Source organism: Stylophora pistillata, chromosome 13 (genome assembly GCF_964205215.1).
Source record: "Stylophora pistillata chromosome 13, jaStyPist1.2, whole genome shotgun sequence".
In the NCBI taxonomy this organism is placed as follows: domain Eukaryota; kingdom Metazoa; phylum Cnidaria; class Anthozoa; order Scleractinia; family Pocilloporidae; genus Stylophora; species Stylophora pistillata.
The window spans coordinates 6,920,644-6,941,853 of NC_142531.1; the positions used below are offsets into that span (position 1 = coordinate 6,920,644).

General features: G+C 38.2%; 1 protein-coding gene and 1 long non-coding RNA gene across 3 annotated transcripts; one reads left to right on the top strand and one right to left on the bottom strand.

Moving 5' to 3' along the window:
- Nucleotides 1-1,409: 1,409 nt before the first annotated feature.
- LOC111344846 (uncharacterized) lies at nt 1,410-20,670 on the bottom strand. Its single transcript, XM_022952112.2, has 16 exons — nt 18,603-20,670; nt 14,462-14,585; nt 13,901-14,012; nt 13,202-13,313; nt 12,597-12,647; nt 12,369-12,473; nt 11,536-11,831; nt 10,649-10,776; nt 9,697-10,019; nt 9,100-9,212; nt 8,523-8,688; nt 8,135-8,282; nt 6,380-7,667; nt 4,183-4,272; nt 3,833-3,969; nt 1,410-2,704 (listed from the first exon to the last, which is right to left on the bottom strand). The coding sequence occupies exons 1-16, from the start codon at nt 20,668-20,670 to the stop codon at nt 2,683-2,685; spliced, it is 5,283 nt and encodes a 1,760-aa protein (XP_022807847.2). The 3' UTR covers nt 1,410-2,682.
- Nucleotides 16,881-21,180, top strand: LOC111344848 (uncharacterized). 2 transcript variants are annotated; one of them, XR_015994613.1, is made up of 4 exons: nt 16,881-17,085; nt 19,062-19,212; nt 19,494-19,676; nt 20,142-21,180. It is a non-coding gene; the product is annotated as an uncharacterized LOC111344848 (long non-coding RNA). The 2 variants fall into 2 exon arrangements; XR_002696200.2 differs by having other exon boundaries at nt 16,887-17,085; nt 19,572-19,676.
- The last annotated feature ends 30 nt before the right edge of the window (nt 21,181-21,210 follow it).

A 21,210-nucleotide genomic window follows, 5' to 3' on the forward strand; every position in this document is an offset into this window, starting at 1 on the left:
CTAGACACGTTTGTTGTTTAGAGTGCTTAAGACTTTCTTTCTTTCTTTCTCTGATAGAGATTGGCATCTCGACAACTGCCATGGAAAGAATAGGGAGGTTAAGCAAATCACTACGGCTGGCGCTGCTACGGCTATCGTGGTTGACGAGGCTTGGGGAGAGTACGTCGCCGTAGCCCGCCAAAATCCAACTTTAAGCAACGCGAACTACAAACCTAGTACGGCTGAGAACTGTAAAACCAATAAATTAAGCGTCTTCGCGGTAGTTTATTGCACGTCTAAAAACTCAAAATGACTTCGTTGAAAGGGACGAGGGATTCCAACGTTTGGAAAAAAAAATTGTAAGCGATCCTGTGCACAGTGAATGAATGAATTAAAATATTTGAGCTTACGTGTTATAAAATTGCCAGTTTGGAGCTTATAAACACCAAAGCAAAGTTTCTACACGGTCCCTCATAACCCTCGTCATTCCTTGGCTTCAGCTATTTGAATTTCAAGTAGTCTTTGAGGTTTGAAAAGGAAAAGTTAGACTTTCTACCTACGCATTTCACTTTGCGTTCGCTGCGTTCTCCATGTGCACACTGCTTCGATCCTTCGACAAACCCGGCGGCAAAAATAAAGGCAGATTCACTCGGTAAGGGACAGCAAGCTTGATAAATATTCCCGATAAGCTATTTTTAAAGATGTTAAGTGTATTTCAATAGTTAAAATTGCTCAGGAGAATGTATAAAGCGAAGAAAGAAGCGAGATAAGTTCACGTACCACAGACTACGCCGAAACCTTCCCACTCGCGTAGAAGGATTTCCCGCTACGGCTGGCTGGGAACCACTGACATGCGCAATGACTCGTTTCTGGACAATGTTACTTCCAGTAGCCGTAGCAGCGCCAGCCGTAGCGATTTGCTTAAACTCCCTAATGAGTTGTCTACAGAACAAAGTATTTGTCGGTAAAATGTTTTAAGTCTTTTTCGTGAAAACGATTAGGTTAGTTTTGCCGCGATGTTATGAGCCGTTAGACTAGATACGATTGGTCAGTTTCAATCTGTCGGTAAAGCTCGGTCGTTTGGTTTGGTTCGTGTCGTGAATAAGTCGATTGTATGGTGCTGATGGTTTTTGTAACATGTTTAGAAGAGATTTTTTCCGAGTGAGTAAACCAGCTTTCTAATAACAGCCCTGCTGGTGGCAAGAAAGGAGGGGGAGGAAGATGGGGGGAGGGGGATGGGGGCACATTGACCCGGGACAAGGTTCATCCTGTGTCGAAGTCTGCCGTGACATATTAGGTGCGGTTGAACCACACCTAAAATGTCACGTAGTGCAAACTAAGAAGGTCGATGAAATTTTCTCTCCTCGTGTGGTATCGACAAGCAATGAAAAAAACGACACAAAATGATTCAAAATCACATTTTGCACGTGTTATATAGGAAATGTTCTTCGTTTAATTGCCGTACGGTTACTTGATATGATATCTACACGAGACCTATATCGCATTAAAATATATATTCTTTAAAAAGCTTCTGTGACTCAATAGAAAGGTGTTTCCATATCTTTATATAACATTCTAAAAAATCTTTTCAAAAGAACGACTAAAATTTGTTGTATATTCACCTATAAAATTACAAACTTAATTTCAATGCGCATTTACTAAACTTTTCAAAATGCCTCTAAACGGACCAGTGTTAGAAAACGAAAAATACGCAGCAGCTCTCACAAGGAATTCAGATCTTTTTGCCTTTTTCGCCTCAATTTTCTCATTGGGCTGTACCTCTCACAGGTTCCAAGCAAACGGTGTAACCAATGAGACGTAACAACCAAACTGCAACCGTTTTCGCGCTGTTTAGCATTTCGATGATCAGCCAGTTTACTGCCTTTTTATGTAGCTGTGTCGCGCAATATCGAAAATTTCACTGCTGAGCATTTTTGGTCGGCCATACCTCTTCCTGATAGGAGCATCTTTTTTTAAGTTTTTTTTTTTTTTTTCTAGCTACTGCATTCTCCATTCAGAGTATTTGTTGTCTATAAATGTTTTCAAAGGTTACCCTTCCCTCCCTTTGGAAATCCGAGATGAAAGAGGATAACCTTTCATCGTGAAAGGCACTGACGTTTTCGTTAAATATATATTTTTAAAAATGTTTTCTCTTTGTAATATATTTACTTTATGGTTCACCCGTTGCATATTGGTTCAGCCGATGTCGCGTACACTGTTAAAATACCAAGCAAATAGGAAGTTAATCTAGATCAAAGAATTAAATGGTGTTTTCGTTAAAAAAAACTCGAAGAGTTTGGACCAAGTATTTTTCAAGCGACACGAGCAATCACAGCGTCGTGCAGAGAGATGGGTTGTTTAGCAACTTCACTGATAAAAACCACGGGCTCGGTTCATTGATGGAAGCTTTTGAGACAGAAGATGTTCTCTTGACTTCCTAACAATAAAATGACCTACTCATTAATATCGAAAAATGTATGAAAACGGGTGGATTTACTATTATTGATACTTTAAACCAATCTGAATCATAACATAAGCTACCTGAAAGGTAAGTAACCTACGTCACTATCTGATCTAACCTGATGTTTTGAAACTATCTAACAGCGCCGGATCTGTGTACAGCATTTCGACGGTTAACTTCAAAAACGCCTCGGTCCGTGCAATAAAAGGCAGTCTAAAAAACTGTAGAAACAACTTCATCATTCAGCACCATTCCTCTTGCTCGCTACAAGAATAAAAACAACACAAACATTTCAAAATGTACTTGTACCTTTTACACCCTAACATTCACTACGCTATTTAGGACCTAAATTATGGAATAAACTGACAACTTATGACAGATCATCCACAACATTAGCTAGTTTCAAAAACCGCATACGTAAGCGTGACCTCAGCTCCCTATTAGATGATGGCTGCTGGGGCTGTGCTCTATGTACTTCTTAATTCATTTCATATTTTTTCATACATGATATGACTTAATTTTATTCTTAAGTAGGTAATATTCTTTGTAAATAATCCTTATCCATTTTATTTGTGTCCCCACAGTAGTATGGGATATCTTCCAAACTAGAAGGTTCTTTGACACGTTAATAAAGTATCTATCTATCTATCAGTATGCATATTCTCCATACAGTTCTCTAGACATTTCCTAAGATGCTGACAAGGAGAATTTGTTTCACAATCAAGAGCTTCTATAGTTGGTGATCATTTCCTGTACTCTCATAACCTTCGTGTCTGATTTAGGCATGATATTACAAGGAGAAATTGGATGCTAGTCACTTAGCGATTGAAAGGTTAATCGAACTATCAAGAGTCACAGATTGCATTTGAGGCTGAGAAAATGTTATCAAACACAAGAGATCAATTCCCATGAATTAGTTTTGTGGGACAATAATCAAGCGCATTTCGATTGAGTGTCAAAACACCAAAATCAAAGATACCACAATGGCCATTCGGAGCGAACGAAATTTTTTAAGGAGTCGATGAGAGCTTAATATTAATACAAAAAAAACTTCCCAAAGAGCGGGAAAACCCGAGTACCAAGTCGTTGATGGTTTCAGTTTTGCATTTGATTGGTCGAGAGCGTGGCACGAGCTTTCTGAAGAAATCGCAAAAAATCTCGCGCCACATCCTTAGCCAATCAGATACAAGAATTACACCAATGGCTAATTGATCACGCGCGTTTTCCCGCGCTTCAACCTGTGTATTTTCAAACTGAGTTCTTACTGGCTGCTTGAGATGTTTTCCTTCACTCTGATTGGCCGTTGCTATTGCACTGGTTTTGGTTTGACGACACTTAATCGAAAAGTGCATCGAGAATAAGTTTGTTAGAGATTCGTTTCCTTTGCTATACCTTGACGCAAGCGAAGTGTTGATGACGTGTAAGAGGGTCGGGTCCCTGTCCTTCAGCATGGCCAGTAGCTGGTCCAGGTATAACTTATTTTGCTCCTGCTCCTCCAGCTTGGCCTCCATGTCTTTAACAGCTTCGGTCTGCACAAAGACAATAAAACAAAGTTTCATTGACAAAGCTGTGGCTGCGGCAGATGTCCAGCACGACCCATATTCGCGTAACCTAAGCTATTATTTCAAAAACAAAACTACTCATTAATTGGGAAGAACACGAATTGCAGTTTCGTTCACAATGCGCTGGATACACTTGAGAGCGGCGTTTTCAATAACAACCAACCTCACGCGTTAACTTACCAAAGTATTTATCTTGTTTTCTGATTCTTTCAGTTTCTTGTCTTTTTGTCGGGCAATTGTTTCTGCGGTGCTAACCTGTTTGGTTAAATACTGTGTAAGAAAGAAAAGAAAACGGGAGACATCGGTTAAATCAAGTTAAAACAAATTTATGTACACTATTGTAAGGCGGAGAGCTAACAAAATCACGTATCTCTTCTCATAAGAACAACCCAAGGAATAGAAAACAGAACCATGCGCAGGTCAAATACGGTAACAACCAACAAAAGATCGATAAAAAGTGCGAGACTAGTCATCGTCTTTTAGGAATTTTTTCACCTCGCTAGATTAAACCAAGCGGGGTGATTTGCTTAACCCTTAGACCCTGAGAGTGACTTTGCTTTTAATTTCCTCTCACACTATTACCCTGAGTTAAACACTTAGGTCACGAGAATAAAGAAAATGATCACCCCCCCCCCCAGAGTTTTTCATGGTTGAATGCATTCTCCTTGTCAGTACCAAAGGGAATGCATAGAGAAGAGTACGGAGGTGATGTGTACTGATATTAAGGTGTGTGCAGGGTTAAATCTCAATACCTGTCTGCTGAAAAGTTTGTTGAAATTACGGAAAGAGTTAACAGAGTGGTAAAACCTGCGAGTCAAACAGCTTCCTACTTTGCATCAGATAGAGCAATTCTAAAAAAGTGTCGCTGCCGAAAGTAATCGGACATTGCTTTAGTTTCCATTCACTCCGCGAAGCGACTGGTCCAGAAAACGTGCACCACCTTCTAAACCAGGTAATTTAATTTTATCAAGTGAGTTGATAATGTTAATTGTCCACTTTAAAGAGTTTCAAAGCTGACGTTTCGAGCGTTAGCCCTACATCAAAGCGAGGATATATATGATAAATTACGTCCTCTTTCCATCAATTTTCCGCTCATCCATCCTGAACAAAGGGCTAACGCTCAAAACGTCAGCTTTGAAACTCTTTACGGTGGCCAGTTTACATCATCAACTCTAAGGCTGTGTTCTAAGAGAAATTGAAGAGAGCCCAGTGCTCTGAAACTGTGAAATCCAGGGTGCCCAGCATATGCTTTTTATGAAAAAACTAAGATTCTGAGTCGCCTAAGAGCAAAAATAAGGCGCCAGGGGCAACTGGGCGCTGCTATACCACAGCCCTGATATTAATTAAAAAAATGAAAAACATGTTACAGAATGCAAAAAGAGCTTATTCAATCATTTGATCATAGTTGATAGACACCTATCCATTTGAATCCTTGAGGTACCCAGGGGTCTGTTGACATTATGCTTTTCTATGAAAAAACTAAAATTCCTAAGCCGCCCAAGAGCCAAAAGTAAGGCGCCAAGGGCCACCGGGCGCTGCTAGATTATAGATTGCTTCTATAGATTATAGATTATAGACTTCTTCTATAGATTATAGATTATAGACTGCTAATTATAGATTATAGACATCTTCTATAGATTATAGATTATAGACTGCTAATTATAGATTGCTTCTGACATCTATGACAGTGATTGTCAGAGATCATTACAACAATTTACCTATATTTTGGCAAACTAGAAGCTAATAATAGTTTTACTATTATTGATACTGCTAAAGTATCAATAATAGTAAAACTGCTGAACTCAGTTGATAAAACCAAATTACCTTGCTACTCCCACCGACGCAGCACCACAGTTTCTTTAGAAACTTACCCCCCTTTACCTTCTAAACCAATCAGATTCATACTGAAAGGAATCGACACTTAATAACTTGCGCTTTCTGCGCTTAAGAGAGGTAAGCATGTGTTTACTTTGAGTTCTCATTGGCTACATTTGGATATTTTCCTCTCCTCTAATGATCTGTTGTGATTACTTTGGCTTTTGTTTGATAACGCCAAACGAAAAGCCCACTGTTTAGGTAATAGAGAACTTTTTCTGTGTTTACACAGCCTCATCTAAACATAAGGGGTTGGAGAATTTTCGAAAGTTATGCAAACCTTTCTCTGAACTCTTAGAGTGGTTAAAAAAGGCTTGGTTAAAAAATCGCAAAAGAGAAGCGCAAAAAAAATTCTACACTGTTGCTACAAAATATTTCCCAGAAGTAATTCGACGAGTTAAGATAAGTGACATCATATCAAGTGTTTACCTACTCGCACCTAAACACACTTTTCGACCAATGAGAACGCGTGTACTAATTAAGATGTTCTATTAACACTTACAGTCTCCACATCACAAAGCTCTTTGTACTTCTCCTTAAAGGACAAGTTTTCCTTGGCTTCTGCCGCTAGTTTGGCCACAGCAGACTTCAGTTCATCTATTTCTTTCGCCCTTTCCACCAAGAAGATGTTCTCGAGTTTTAAATCCTCAACCTCCTTTGAGCTGTTTTCCACATCTTTATCCTGAGCCTGACTTTCTTCCAACTCGGCTATCCTGTCCAGAAGCTGTTTTTTCTCGGAAGCGGCGTCTTGCAGCTCTTTCTGCAGCTTGTTCGCCTTCTCTTGGCTCTGTTTTTCCATTTCACGCATCTGGGCAGTCAACTTGATAATATTTGTCCTCATCTCCTCTGCATCTTTGCTCTTGGCCGCTACCTCAAGGTTTCTCTGTCTCAAGTTTTCCGCATCGTTGTTTTCACTTTTTTTAGATTCTCTCCTCTCGCGCTCTACCTCCTTCAACTTCTCAACCAAATCTTTCTTCTCTGCTTGGGTTTTCTCCAACTCTTTTCGAAATATATCACCTTCGTCAACTTTGCGAGTGAGCTCTTGATTTACTCGCTTCAATTTCTCCATTTCACTTACCTCCATTAACAATTCGTCGTGCTTCTGTTGCAGCTCGGTAAGTTTAGCAGCAAGCTCATGTTGACCAGAGCTGGAATCTTGATTCATAAGTCTCAACTTCTCCAGTTCCTTTTCTTGAGAAACAAACGTATCGCGTAACTGTCTCAAATTCTCCAGCTCTTTATCGTTGGACGAAAGTTCGTTGTTTCGAGCGTAAAGCCTTTCGATTTCGCGATCTCGCATAGCTATTTCATTCTTGAGCTTTTCCTCCAGCTCACTGATTCTTCTTCGCATTTCCTCGTTCTCTTGTCGAAGCTCCTCCAACGCGCGATCTTTTTCGACCAAAGACTCGTCTTTATTTAACAGCTCACCGTGTTCTCCGCTTCGCATTTTGAGTTCCTCATTCTCTCGCCGCAAGCTGATCAGTTCGTCCTCTCTCTCATTCAGCGTGTCAGTTCGTAAACGTAGCTCTTGTAACTCCTCTTCTTTGGCGGCAAGCTCATGACGGACAGCCTCCAACTCTTGAGAAGCGATCACCTCGGACTCCTCGTCGATGACTTGATCCAGCTTGTTTAAACCCTCCATTACATCCTCACCAGTTTCCTCCTTGGTTTCGTTCCCTTCTACATTGACTGGGACAGGTGCTAGCTTCAGCTCGTCTTTATCGCGAACCCAAGACACTTCTGAGTTAATGCCTGGTTCTTGAGAAACATCTTCAGTAGCATCTGTCATCCTACATTCAACAGCAATACATAAATCATCTTACTCTTCAACCCTCTGACTGATTAGCGTCTAATTTCTCCTTACTGTATCACCCTTGAATCAAATATAAAGGTCATGAGAATAAAGGAAATGATCACCAAACCAAGAAGCTCCTGATTGTCAAACAAATTCTCCTTGTCCGTAACAAAGGAAATGTAACGAGAACAGTATGGAGAATACGCATACTAATTTTAGGGTAAAAGGTAAAGACGTTTGACCCTTTCACTCGCACGTGTGACCGAAAGGATTTTCTTTTTACAGTATCAATACATTCTAAGGAAAAACATGATAAGAAGGAAGAACACGTCAAGTGCACGGACACATCTGTTCGATTTAACACTACATTCTCTGGCTACAACTGCAGGAAATGTGTGAAAGAAAGCGCAGAAAATTGATATTTAGAACTTGGAAGGATGGAACTTGAACGATGCACCCTACCAGCCATCCACTGCATCTTTATTATCGTCATTGACATCAGTTGGACTATCGGTTGGTCGCCTACAAAGCCTGAACACGTGATCAGGGGCACTCCATGCCATTTGCAGTCGCAAGGGGCACACGTGGTCAGCTACTTCCTCTCTATCATCTGGATAAAATGACGTCAAAAAAATTAAAAGAAGTCACTTTCCTTGCTGCTTCTTTCCTTGCTGCTTCTTATCACTTACTTTGTCAACTGAAACCATTAATTTTACTAAATCTTGCATCACATTTCTGTTAAATTTGGTTGCAACAAGTTTTGCTACTCCGTTCAAACAGAAGGCTTATTCCTTAGGGTAAAATGTGTGTTTTTTTTTTTTGTTTTTTTTTAAGATGAACATAGTTTTACCTTCGTTTTCTTCGGATACTTCCACCAAATAGTATTCGCTTCCCTTCCCAGGCAAATGAAACTTCTTGACAATCAGTCCCACTGCTTCTGAACACGGAGTCTTGGAAGATAAGGGAATGGATCGGTAGTCTAAATCGTCCTCATATCCTTCAAGTTCAAACAACATCTGAAAAAAAAACAAATGAAATGAATAAAGTATATCGCAATCTACACCTCTGAGTGGACAGACCAGTGTCCAAAATTACCTTATAGCTCTTCGGTTGGGTCTAGAATTTGAAAATGCCATCTTTGACCATTAATAATTTGAATATATCAACAAAGTTGAAATGGTAAATTGGCCACCGTTACGATTATAAAAGCTGACATTTCGAGCGTTAGCCCTTCGTCGGAGCGAAGGGTAACGAAACGTCAGCTTTTATAATCGTAACGGTGGCCAATTTACCATTTCAACTTTGTTGATATATTCAAATCATTTCGTTACCCCCACCGACGCAGCCCCAAACAGTTTCTTTAGAAACTATCAGCCTTTGACCATTAATAGTCCACATTGCAAGAGACAAGGTAAAAACAATCTTACCTTGATTACTCCTTCATCTCTACACCTTAATTCAAAGCGCTGTTTGTCAGGATCAGCCCAACGACACTGACGTAACAGGGGGCAGTCTGCATCACTGAGATCATAACGCGCAGCTGCAAGAGAAGTGGGCAGTTTACACTGGTGTTAATGGCCAAAATGAATGTACTGTCGAGGAGAGGGGTGGTGTCGATAAAAACGCTAATCAAATGGAACAAGAATAAACCGAAACAGGATAGAAATTTACCTGTCAGACAATGCTATGCTTACTCTAAAAAGGATTGGAAAGGATGAAGGAGAATTGCTACTCTTATAGCGTGGTGCAAACACTTAGCAACAAGGTCTAAATGCTATCGAAAATGGGATAAATGTCAGTATCCAAGCAACTGCGCATGTACCCCTCCCTTAACCTGACTGTTGTCGGGTTGAGGGGGGGAGGGTAGGTGCGCAGTTGCTCAGTTACAGGTGTTCATATTTTTTTTTTTATTATTTTTTTTTTTTATCATCATTTTTTTCCAATCCAGGTTTCATACAGGGAAGGAAGACGGCAGACTGAGAAACAAGAAAAAAGACTGAAAAAAAAAGTTTCCAGAGGCCTACCTCCTTTTCCTAATCCCAATTCGCAAACATAGTACCTCCGCGGATCGTCCACTAACTCATATTTCTCAAAGACAAGTTTGATAATCTCAGCACTTGTGGTTGTCATGTTCACCATGAAACTACAATAATTCATCTCCTCAGAGAGAGCAGTCGGCCATATTCGGATCAATCCCTGAGGACCAGCCTGTAGAAGGTACTGCATGGTGGGGTTGAGTTTTTTTGTTGTTGTTGAAGAGGAGGAGGAGGAAGAAGAATGGTGGAAGAGCTTGGTCAGTTTGGAAGAACTTGTGCTTAGTGATAAGCTGTCCAAAAGTCTTGTCACCCTGTGGATCAATGGCAGTTGTAGTTAGTGTTCTCCTTGCTCTAAGCAAAACAGGCGCAAGAAAATGTTCAAACTGCTGGAGCAATTCTATTTTACAGCGGTTACCGCCTGAAAAGAAGAGTGTAACGATACTTCGTGTGAGCTAAATGAGCTGTAAGGATATTTCTTGTCTATGTAAATGAACTGTTTTGTGTGTTCGAGTTGTCTTTGATTTAAATCAGTTCGAGTGCGATTGTGCGGTTACTTTCCTGATTTCGTTTGGCCTTCCTGTGTTTCTCCGAGTTATCAGAGACGAGAGCACAGTCATACGATGGACAGATCAGATAACGTAAGCTGCCTTCAGAATTTACCAGCTTGAGGTAAAAATTCTAGTACCTGTAGAAATAACTGGGCGACGAGGAGCGCAGAAGCAAATTAAAACAATTACCCCAACACCCCTTGTTTAGGTAAAATTCCCACAAAACCGTAAGAAATCACTTCAACTATAGGTAGAAGGTCATGGTATAAATACTGCACTCAAACAGTACTCTTGTATACACATGTTGTATCAAGCGCACAAGAAATCATAGCAATTCATAGACCTTGAAATGTACTATCTGATTAATACTCTTTTTTTCCATAAGTTCACACCTTTTGTGTTTCTTGTCCTTGCGTCCGTGCTTCTCACTTTTTGACGCTTTTTCTCCTGACTTGTCCTTCTCTTTAGGAGTCTTTCCAGCCTTCTTTGGTTTCCCACCCTTGGTTCTTGGTTCGTAGTCCTGTGTAACAAGAGCCCCCAATTAATAACACAAAGGCAATCATGAAATCAAAAACGCTTAACAAAATCATAACACTGTAAGTCATATATAGACGATAAAAATATTTATTACACGACTCGGGCAGTCAGAGGGCCAAAAACTAAAATCAACCAATCAAAATGCTCTATTGCCGGTCAATATTCTCTCAGTATTGGACCGGGCACTGTCCCGAATGGTCCCAAATGATACCACACTTGTGTCCCTTTGAACTTCAGTCGTATAATAAATCTCTTATTAACCAAGCTTGCTCGGGACTGTACTGGAAGAATATCGGCGCTCGGTCCGTACTGTCATGAACTCGGGCCGATATTCTCCCAGTAGGGCCCTCGCGCTTGGTTAATAAGATATATATATTGTGTCACTGTCTGAGTAAACAGCTTAAGTAAGTGGAAATGCAAGCTGGTATGTTTTCAGCTTGATTAACAATATCCACCACAGAATAAATTATGAATCAATATCCCTATATACTTTTAGTACTACAGTGAAAACCTGATGGTAATAATTTATCTACATTTTTTTAACCCACACTTTCCCTAAACAAACAGAGCCAGGGGGCCTATTTCTCAAAAGACTTGGTAACTTTCTGGGCCCAGAAAACTGATTTTCTTGTCCACTTACTCTGATTGACTTTAATTTTACATTTACATCTCAACAAATAGATTACGGTAGTAATTCTTTGACAAAACAACATACACCAACAAGAAATAAGCTCTTACTTACATCAAGTTCTCTACCCAAGCTTTTTGTTTTCTTTGCTGTCTGAGACCATGACGGCGGAGGGGGGGGTGGGGGAGGCAGGTTCATGTCTTGAGAATGATCCTCACTTCCTGTTGTGACACTGCTGGATAGTGATGCAGTTTCTGCTCCCATATAAAAACCTGCTTCACTTCCATGAGGTGAAGAGGAACCTGTGGAAGTGTCCAGTCCAAGTTCTGCTTGAAATGCCGGAGATCGTAAAGCATTGAGGACAGCCATGATTTTCATCTTCTCTTTCTCAGAGGCAGACTGTAGAGCACCTGAAGAAATATTCATTATTAGACAAGATGCTCATAATTCACTAACCCTTGCTTTAACCAATGTCCAATTCAAATGCCTGAAGTGGGAAAAACAGGACCAAATTTGAGCCCAGGTCAAGTTGTTCCATTGTGTTGTTGGGCGCTTTACTCTCACACCACAAGTAAAAATAAATTCTTTAAAACCTAACATCAGTATGCAAATTTTCCATGCTGTTCTCTACACATTAATTTCTTAAGGTTCTGACAAAGAGAATTTGTTTAACAATCAAGAGCATCTTCAGTTGGTGATCATTTCCTCTATTCTCATGACCTTAATGTGTGATTCAAGGATGATATTGTAAGGAGAAATTAGATGCTAGTCACTCTTTGGGTCAAAGGGTTAAAGTCAAATCAATTCCATTGCAGTAAAAATAAATGCATTGAGTATCACTGGCTAACGGCACCTTGTTAACGATAATAAAGGCCCCCTTTCCCGAAAATGAATGTATTTTAAAGCAGCAAAATGATTTTTTGTTGCATGACCTTGCACCATCATACCTTGAATTTCCATTTCAAACATGTCCTCTTCTTCAGGATGAAAACGTCTGTAAATCTCTGACAGGATAACTTCACGTTCATCAGGAGAATTAATGCCAATCTCCTCTGGAATAAATGATAAGTGAATATACAATGAAAAGTTGTTTTTGTATCACTTGTCTGATAATTACAAGCAATACTCTACCAAAGAGTTTACACTTTAAAGGAACCATTCTTTTAAATACTAACCAAGTAGCTGGAAATTGATGTTTTTCAAGACTTTTCCATCCACATGATGTTCTGCAAATATGAATAGAAACACTATTGTTTAATTTCACAACAGAGAATTGATTACACATTAAATTTTGAAGTGTTGGGGGAGGGGAATGTAATCACCTTGAGTTCATTCTTAGCCTGTTTCTTTTCTTGGTCAGATTCTCAGGTTTGGTTAGATTTGTTAACAGACTTTGTTTGTTGGAAAAACATTGATTTTAAATTTTTTTCCTCGTTTTGTGCCAAAGTTGATCGTGCATCATACGTATCTAATACCGCAGTTCAAAATATATGAACTTCATATATTTCATTGTATCCAAAGTTGAGATATTTCCATCACACTGATAACCATGTATTTTACAGAAAACATCTTCTGATTGCCTAGACACAACAAAAATGAAAAATTGTCCAATAAGAACTAAAAAAAATAAGATGTATCAATTGACAAAAGCAAGGAACAGTTCCAAATCTAAATTTAAGTTTTGATCAATCACCATCCAATCATCATGAATCTGTTTTCACCATCACCTGAAAATGTTTTGACAAAGTTAGAAGAACAAATACAGAGCAATCACACAAACCTCTGAACTCTGTTGCAAAATGTCCCAAACCAATAAAATCTAGCCAATCCACACAGTCATCTTCAGTCCAGATTTCTAGAGCAAGGTTGTGAAATCTTTTATCATCTTGGGGCTGAAAGCACAACATGAGGAACCTTCACTTGTCAGTAATTCAAGGGAAAAGTCATCTTGAATTCTTCCACTACTGTTTGCAATTTTTAAATCATTACAGGCTCATGTGAATGGGTCGACCTTTTAATTCTAAGATCTAACTGTCTTTTCTGTACATTCTATCATTCACCTCTCACTAGTCTTGTTCTGAAAATTTTGGTTTTAAATCAAACAAAATCGCCTTGCTGGTATTTCTCTTCCTTCTCATCGCCTTTCTTGTTAACATTGTGCTGATATCATATGAAGAAATTACCTATTGGTCCTTAATCCTCTGAAAGTGTTTAACACAAAGTCTCAACAGTTTCTCTCATCACAGCTTGCACTAATTCCGGTGATTGGGCTCGTGATTCAAGTTCTTTATAGGTTTTCTCCATTAAAAATGGAGGAATTGTCTTACTCACAAACATGACATAATTTCTGGGCCAGAAACTGAAGACTAAAGATGCATGGAATAAAAACCCTAAGTGACTTAAGATGCAGCAACAATTTCCCCCTGTGTCTCATTTTTGGACCACAACAAAACACCCAACACTCTTCTTTTCCTCTTACCTGTGTCTCTAACAGAGAGGAAGGAATGACTGGGGATGGTAAGTTGCCCTCATAACCATTCTCTAGCACACCTGATTCCTCTAATTCTTCTCTTATCTCTACCTCATCAGAGCTAAAACAATCATGACAAACAATATGGTGATTTACAATGGTGATGCATTTGATTATAATCTTTATCCACCGTGGGCAAGACTTACACGTCAATTGGCTTCAGCTTTCTTCGCTGTTTAAATCAAATGTTTGTTTGTTTGTTTGTTTTGCTTTGTTTTGTTTTTTCAACTTTAACAGCTATAACAACCAGTGCAACAACATCTCAGAGTCTTGTCTGAATTTTATCAAATGTTCCTTTCTTCAGGTATAATTATTGTTTTTTCTTTTAACAATGAAAGTGCTTAACAATTTGTAAAAATAAACAAATAAATTTCTTTCAATTCACAGCTCTTATTTCTTTACAATTTCAAAGGGGATTCTAGCTACTCCAGGAGTTGAAAATTGTGAGGTGATCCTAAAGAGAAGGGATATTTAATGAAAAAACACATGTCACATACATAGGTAAACTACCTGGCAAACATTGGAGGAGGCTCAAACAAAATTTCATCGCTCTCTTCTGACTCAGATGTCTCTGTCATGATTTGCAATGGTGGATCCATCAGACCGTCATCATTCAGTTCAGAGCCTCTGAGTACTTGAGAGTAAAAGCCATATCAGTAAAACACATAAATTCACACGTTTAAAGCAACTATCACAATAAAAGTTGTAATTAAAGTAGATAATGATACCACATGTAATTTTCTTTTACGTGAAATAATGTCCATGCAGCAATGAAATCAGTCAAACAAGACACTACAGAGAAACAGCTGTAAAAAATTTAATAATTGCAAACCATTTCCTAAAACCCTTGGCATAGATGTATAGATGGCTGATACTAATGATCCAAACTTAAAATGCATGACCATATTCCAAAAACATCTTAACATACACATGCAACTTTCTATGCAATTCCATTAGATTAATGACAATTTTACAACAACCCAAGTCTAGATACTTGACAGAAAAGCTTAGCCCAACATTTTTTGAGATAAACTTCCTATAACTAACTCTTTCAAAAACCATCAGAGAGTTTGTTCTGACTGTGGCGAATGATACTTTGAAAAAAGTTTTTGAAAGTCATTTTACAGCAGAATTTATATGAATAGTTACATATACTTATAAAAATGCATGTTCAAGAACATTTCAGCATCACATTCCATCACAATGTCAGATAATGTTACAGTAATATATTTAAGAATCCTGAACATAGACATTCTACTACCAGCGATATATGTGTTCAAGTATACAAGGAGACCAAAAGACGGTGTGCAAAGTTATCTTTTACCATAAAAATAACTAGTTAATTGTAAATTTTCTTTATGTAGACATGATTCAGTTTGCCTTTCTATTGACAAACTTCCAAGCTTTTCAACAGACACAACAGATTTTCAGAAATAAACATACCACAAACCAACATGCGCCTTAGTTAGGACTAAATGCAATATTTACACTTATAAATCCTCTTAAAGCGAGTCACAAAACTGAAACTAACCACAAACACTATCTTGCGCAAAAACTGTTGCACTGAAATACCATAATATAGCTCTTCGAAGAGCTTCGATCAATTCAAAGACCACACACAATCCTTCATCCATTTTTAAAAGATAAAAAATACAAAAGTTAACAGTGTTCAGAAGAATTGATGAACAGGTTATCAGTAGAATTCTTTTAACAGAAAGAATGTACTCACCCAAAAGAAATAGCTCTTTGTATAAAAAGGCAAGGCAAACATTTCAAACATTTTGAACACTTTCATGAAATATTTTGAATTCATGTTGATGCAGAGAGGCCTAAATTCCCCACATTTTCTACACCTCTGTATCATCAGTATGAGTTCAACTTTTACAAACCTTCTAAAGGGTCCATTTTTTCATCCCAAAATGTTTGACACAAACAAGTTATCCGTAAAAAATGACTAGAATTTGCTCATGAATCCTTGACGAGTTTCACACACTGATATTTACTTAGAGAGTGCTTTCCCACAGGAAGGAGTCAGTGAAATGATGAATCATAAGCAATACAGGGGTGTAAGTTTCACTTTTCAACGTGCTAATAAAAAAAGATGATTAATTGCCTGCAGTTGTGTAATTGTGTACCTAACCAATAATTCAACCTTTGTTCATCGATTAGCTTCACATAAAACAACTTGAACATAAAAGAAATGATCAAAATTCAATTCAATAGATAGAGAGCTATGGGCAGTATTGAATACTCAATCGCCTGTACTTGTGGTCAATAGCTACTTACCACCAACATCTACCTCTATGACAAACTGCATGGGTCTTTGAACAACCTCTAACATAAACATGACTGTCAAAAATCAGTGTGTTCTTCTTCTACAGTTTTCCTAGCAGTTCATTGAATTTAAAGGAAAAACATATTGTGCCATCAAGAGCAGGGCGTCTTTGAAAAGGAACTAAATCCTATAATTTACAAATATGGTGAAAAAAAACTTGAGGGAGTGGAACATGTGGTTTATTACAAGTCAATATTTTAAATCTTATCTGCCTAGAATTCCCTAGAAAAAATTAAAGCTTGCAACAATCCAAATTAATTCCAAGGTTCAGGGAACTTAAAAAACTCTTTGAAATCAATTTTAACCATCATAAGAATATTCATTGAACTGAAAAATGAACTGCTTCACGTCTTCATCTGTCTTGACTGTCTGTGCCTTGGTAACTTAACAAGCACTTTTATGATACTGAGCCAATATCGTAACAAAGTCAATATCAGTTCAATGCAAATTAAAATCACAAAAATAACTCAATATCAATCAATTAACTTGCAAGGCAAGTATATTTGAAGCTCATGAATAAAGAATATTCTTTTCGTGTCTCATGGCTAAAATTAAACTATAGCCACATTGACTGAGGTCAATCATGATATTGAAGCTCATCCAACACAAATATCCACCAACACTGTACAATGATGATCTGACAAAAAGTCTCTCATCTTGTGTCACGGAAAATTTTGTAAAATGTTCAAGTAGTTGCAAGGCCAACAGGTTAATGGGAGTGAAGCTTAAAAAAAAAAACAACAGCAACAATGACAACTACAGTAAGGAAAAAAGTTGAAGGCTACACAGAAGTCCATTGGTAAGATGACTAAAAAGCTCAGTCTATAAATTCACAGTAGAAGGTAGATAGGTATTTCTAATCCAAAATTCCAAAACTCTTTTAGACACTAGTCTGTATTTTGAGGCACTCTTTGAAAAATATTATGACAAGTCTCAAAATGTTCAGCGATCAAATTTTCCCATAAAAAGGGTTAGACAATTAAAAATAATTTCCTATTATCTCGTAGCCATTTAAAGCCGCTAGATTGTGGTTGGACGTAGATAACATAAGAAAAGATTTTGACATGCATTTTGTTATTCTTGGTTGGCTCAAAGTGTTCAATAAAACTAAGAGTTTGTTTTCTTAAAGCCATCCAAGATCCTGGCTTGAATTATTTCCTTACCCAAAACAAGAAAAAATCTGATTTTTCTAAAAATCATGTGTGTGATTTCTCTTCTAGATTTTTGCATTATATTTTCCCTATAAGGGGCAAAATTACTGAATTGTGATTGGTCAAGACAGAGGGCATTTTTTCTTAATTTTTGTACTTGCCCCGGGCAAAATTACTTGAAAATGATTGGCTGAAAATCGCTTAGTAACGGCTGCCAAGGTAAAGAAATTTCTGTTTGTTTTGTAACAATGGCGTCCCGTTTTGCGCGAGATCAGTAAGAAAACATTTTGCCCCTTGTATTATAAACAAGTAATCACATGGTTCCTTGTAAAATTAAGGATTAATATCACTTGTGTTTTCGGAAGTTGCAGAAATTGCCCGAGTCGCACAGTGACTCGGGCAATTTCAGCAACTTCCAAAAACACGCGTGATATTAATCCTTAATTTTACTCGGCCCCACACAATTACCTATACTGAATTCACTTTCAAGATTGGTCAATAAGTTTGATTCATGGTTTTTTCATTATTTTATCAGCTCGAATTCACACAGCTAAACAATAAAATCACATGTCCAGTGATGTTTAACTTCACTGCCATCAGTAGCTGCCCAGGGGTTACACAGGGGAACAGTATGAGTTACATGTACCTGTAGACAAAGGCAAATAAGTCCAGTCCAAACAATCCCATTCCCAAATATAATGACCTTCTACTACCTATCTTGTGCCTTTAAGGATTTTGTTATGTCAGAAATGCAGGAGTAACAGAATTACCTAAAACTAAATTAACTGATTACATACAGGTGTTATTTCTTATCTCTCCAAATGGAGATTTCAAGTAAATTAGTGATTGAAGTGCACCTGATAAACGACATGAAAGTGTGTATGGTTCATCCTTGGTTTAATTCCTCATTTGCCTTTTTTTATTCTCTAACAATATAGAGGTGAAATTATTGTATTGATCATTTATCATTATCTGGAAATGGGTATATGACAAAGGAAAATTAAAGTTATGCTAACAATAAAACAATGAAACACTGACATACAAATTGTTCCAGTTTTTTCACAAACTTAGCACAAACAGCAATTCCTTGCCATAAACAAAAAGTTTACAGTGGAAGCATATTCTCAAAAGACTTCTAAACTACTGGATAAAAGATATCACAAACCTCTAGTTTCCTCTGCTTCTTCCCCCACAGGATCCTCCAAAGTGAGGTTTTCATTCCCCAATGTCATATCTGCATATACTTCATCTTCATCATCAGTATAATCCAAAATTCCTATGTCATCTTCATCAGCATAAAGACTAACAGAACCATCAGACATGTTATCTAAATAATGTACATCATCTAAGTCCTCCAGTTGACCAAAGGAAGATGACATCAGTTTTTTACCATCATCAGAAGTTTCTTCTGTGTCGTATCCATCAATCAAAGGCTCACTGACTACTTCACCATCGTATTCAATGACAACTTTTGGAAGTGTCATTCCTGAACTACCATGTTGTTTTGTTGTTTTATTTTTGTCATTATCAGCACTCCTATTCAATTCATTCTCATTGATATTGCTTTTACTTTTAAATTCATCAGGATCATTTGTGTTTGAAGTTCTAATTTCTGATCCCACAGATATCACTGTTCTATTTCCACTGCTGTCATCAAACTTTTCAAGGCTATCCTTAACACCATCATATTCAACAACCACATCAGGTTCTTGATGTGCAGTCTTGCTTGAACCGTACATGTCAGATGACCACGATTTCGGGCTAGATTTCTTGTTGTAAGTATTTTTATCAGTAACTGATTGCTTCTCTGAGCCATCAAGATCTGATTTTGCTTTCTCTCCTGATGCAAAACTTTTATCTTGAAAACTATATTGCATTTTACTCCCAGACATACTCATAGGCTGGCTTATAACACTAATTCCTTCACTGAAATCCCTTGGAAAAGAATTAGTGGTGTTCTTTCCAGTTTGTATACCATGCAAACCCTCCAACATTTTCTGATTGGGTTTTTTTTCTGCATCAACTAAAGAGTCAATATTTTCTATACTCTTCTCAGAATTTGTTGTCTCATCCTCGTCTGTTAATGTGACTGGTTTGAATCGTCGACGGTTTGCTGACAAGGTCTTTTCAACAGGTTTTCGCTGTCTGGAACTGTAGGGTGTCTCATATTTGGACAGTCGAGAAGCAATTGCAGAATCTACAGAAGTCTGTCTGTCTGGAAAACCAGCTCCAATCTTTGGTAAAACTGATACATAACTATCTTCAGAAGATGTCCGTCCATACCCCTGCCATTTTGCTATCCTTGAAGAAGGACTGCTATTATTGCTGGCTGTATCAAATCTTAACTGCTTAGTTTTACTCAACACATTTGCTTCAATTTCATTTTTAAGGGGATTATCCGCCACCTTTGCTGACAATTTACCAGTTCTTCTGTCAATTGGCTGTATTTTTTCAAATCCACCTACTTGAGTTGATCGCTTTGATTCAGTATTCAGTGTGTCGTTTGCTAAAGAACCCAAAATCTCGCCGTCCTCTCCGTCGTCCAGCGGCGGAGGTGATGTAGGAAGAGGAGGTGGATCATTGTCACTTCTGTGGCGATCCTCATTCACAAACCGGATTTTGGGGTCATTTATAACACTGACTACGTTAAGATCGGTTCTTTCCGTCAAGAGTTCTCCATTTTCGAAATTTTTATTTCTTTCAGATTTCGGAGCCGCTTCGGGACGATTTGTTCGAGGTTTATCACTTAGTCGCGGTGAAGATCTTGATTGAGAGAGTTCCCTACTTGAAACCGATAATCCTACATCGTTAGAGAGAATGAGCGATGGTGGAAAGTTTGGTCTTTCCTTCAACACGTTTACACGCTCAGCTGAGAAGTCCTCATGGTCTTTGATCAAGGTTTGAGGACTCTTAATATCAAAAGAAAAGTTGGAATTGTTTTCGAGTTCTTTTCTTCGCGCCAAGGGTGAGGGTGATCTTCGTCTTGGACTGCGAGGCCTTGATTTTGTTAAATTTTCGAGCGTGTATTCTGTCAGTGGTGGTAAAAGGGTTCCTAACTCATCAACTAAACTTGAAGACTCCTCCAAGTCGTCTTTCGCCCTTACTCGAGTCTCATTAGCAACGGATCGAGAGCCATAATCTTCTCTTACCCCAGAAAATCCAAACGGCTTTTTCGAGTCCTTCGATAAACCAGGCAACGCGAAAGCGCTTGGAGTCAAACCTCTTTCAGCCATTCTGTAGCAACAGTTCAATAGTAACGGGAAGCTTCGACGATGCCATAAGTAAATGAGGTGGTTAAAATTTCAAAATAAGCAATAACTTCAGCATGATAAACGAGTTTGCTATACACTCAGCTGTGCATTCACTTACAAACACTTGCATAATTTATGCATGTTTGGAAGGCTGCGGGTTTGTTTTTGTACATGCCTTTGTCACACAGTATGATTGACAGCAAGACGTAAGTTGTAAACAACTAAACTACGTGGTCCTTGCGGAAACAAACGAACCAGGCTCTGATAAAGAAACACATTAAATTTAACAACCAATTAAGCCAGACCATAGTGTGTGAAAGAATGTCGAACAATGGACCTTTCAGTAGCTTCTAATCCTCTTTAAAAGAGATGTCTTATGAACGGATGACTTGGGCGTTATAATCTGCTTTCATTCACGTGTCTCCTGTTTACTTCTCTCTACTGCAAGTTTTGTTCCTGTTATGTGGCTAAAAATAAATTTTCCTTCTATCAGCTGAAGTTGGCAGACAAACACACATCCAC

Coding starts and splice junctions, on each gene's coding strand:
- LOC111344846 (XM_022952112.2), bottom strand. CDS start 20,670: ATGGCTGAAAGAGGTTTGACTCCAAGCGCTTTCGCGTTGCCTGGTTTA. Junction 14,013..14,461: donor CCTCCTCCAATGTTTGCCAG/GTAGTTTACCTA, acceptor TGATTGTTTTAG/CTCTGATGAGGTAGAGATAA. Junction 10,777..11,535: donor GCTTGGGTAGAGAACTTGAT/GTAAGTAAGAGC, acceptor CTTGTTACACAG/GACTACGAACCAAGAACCAA.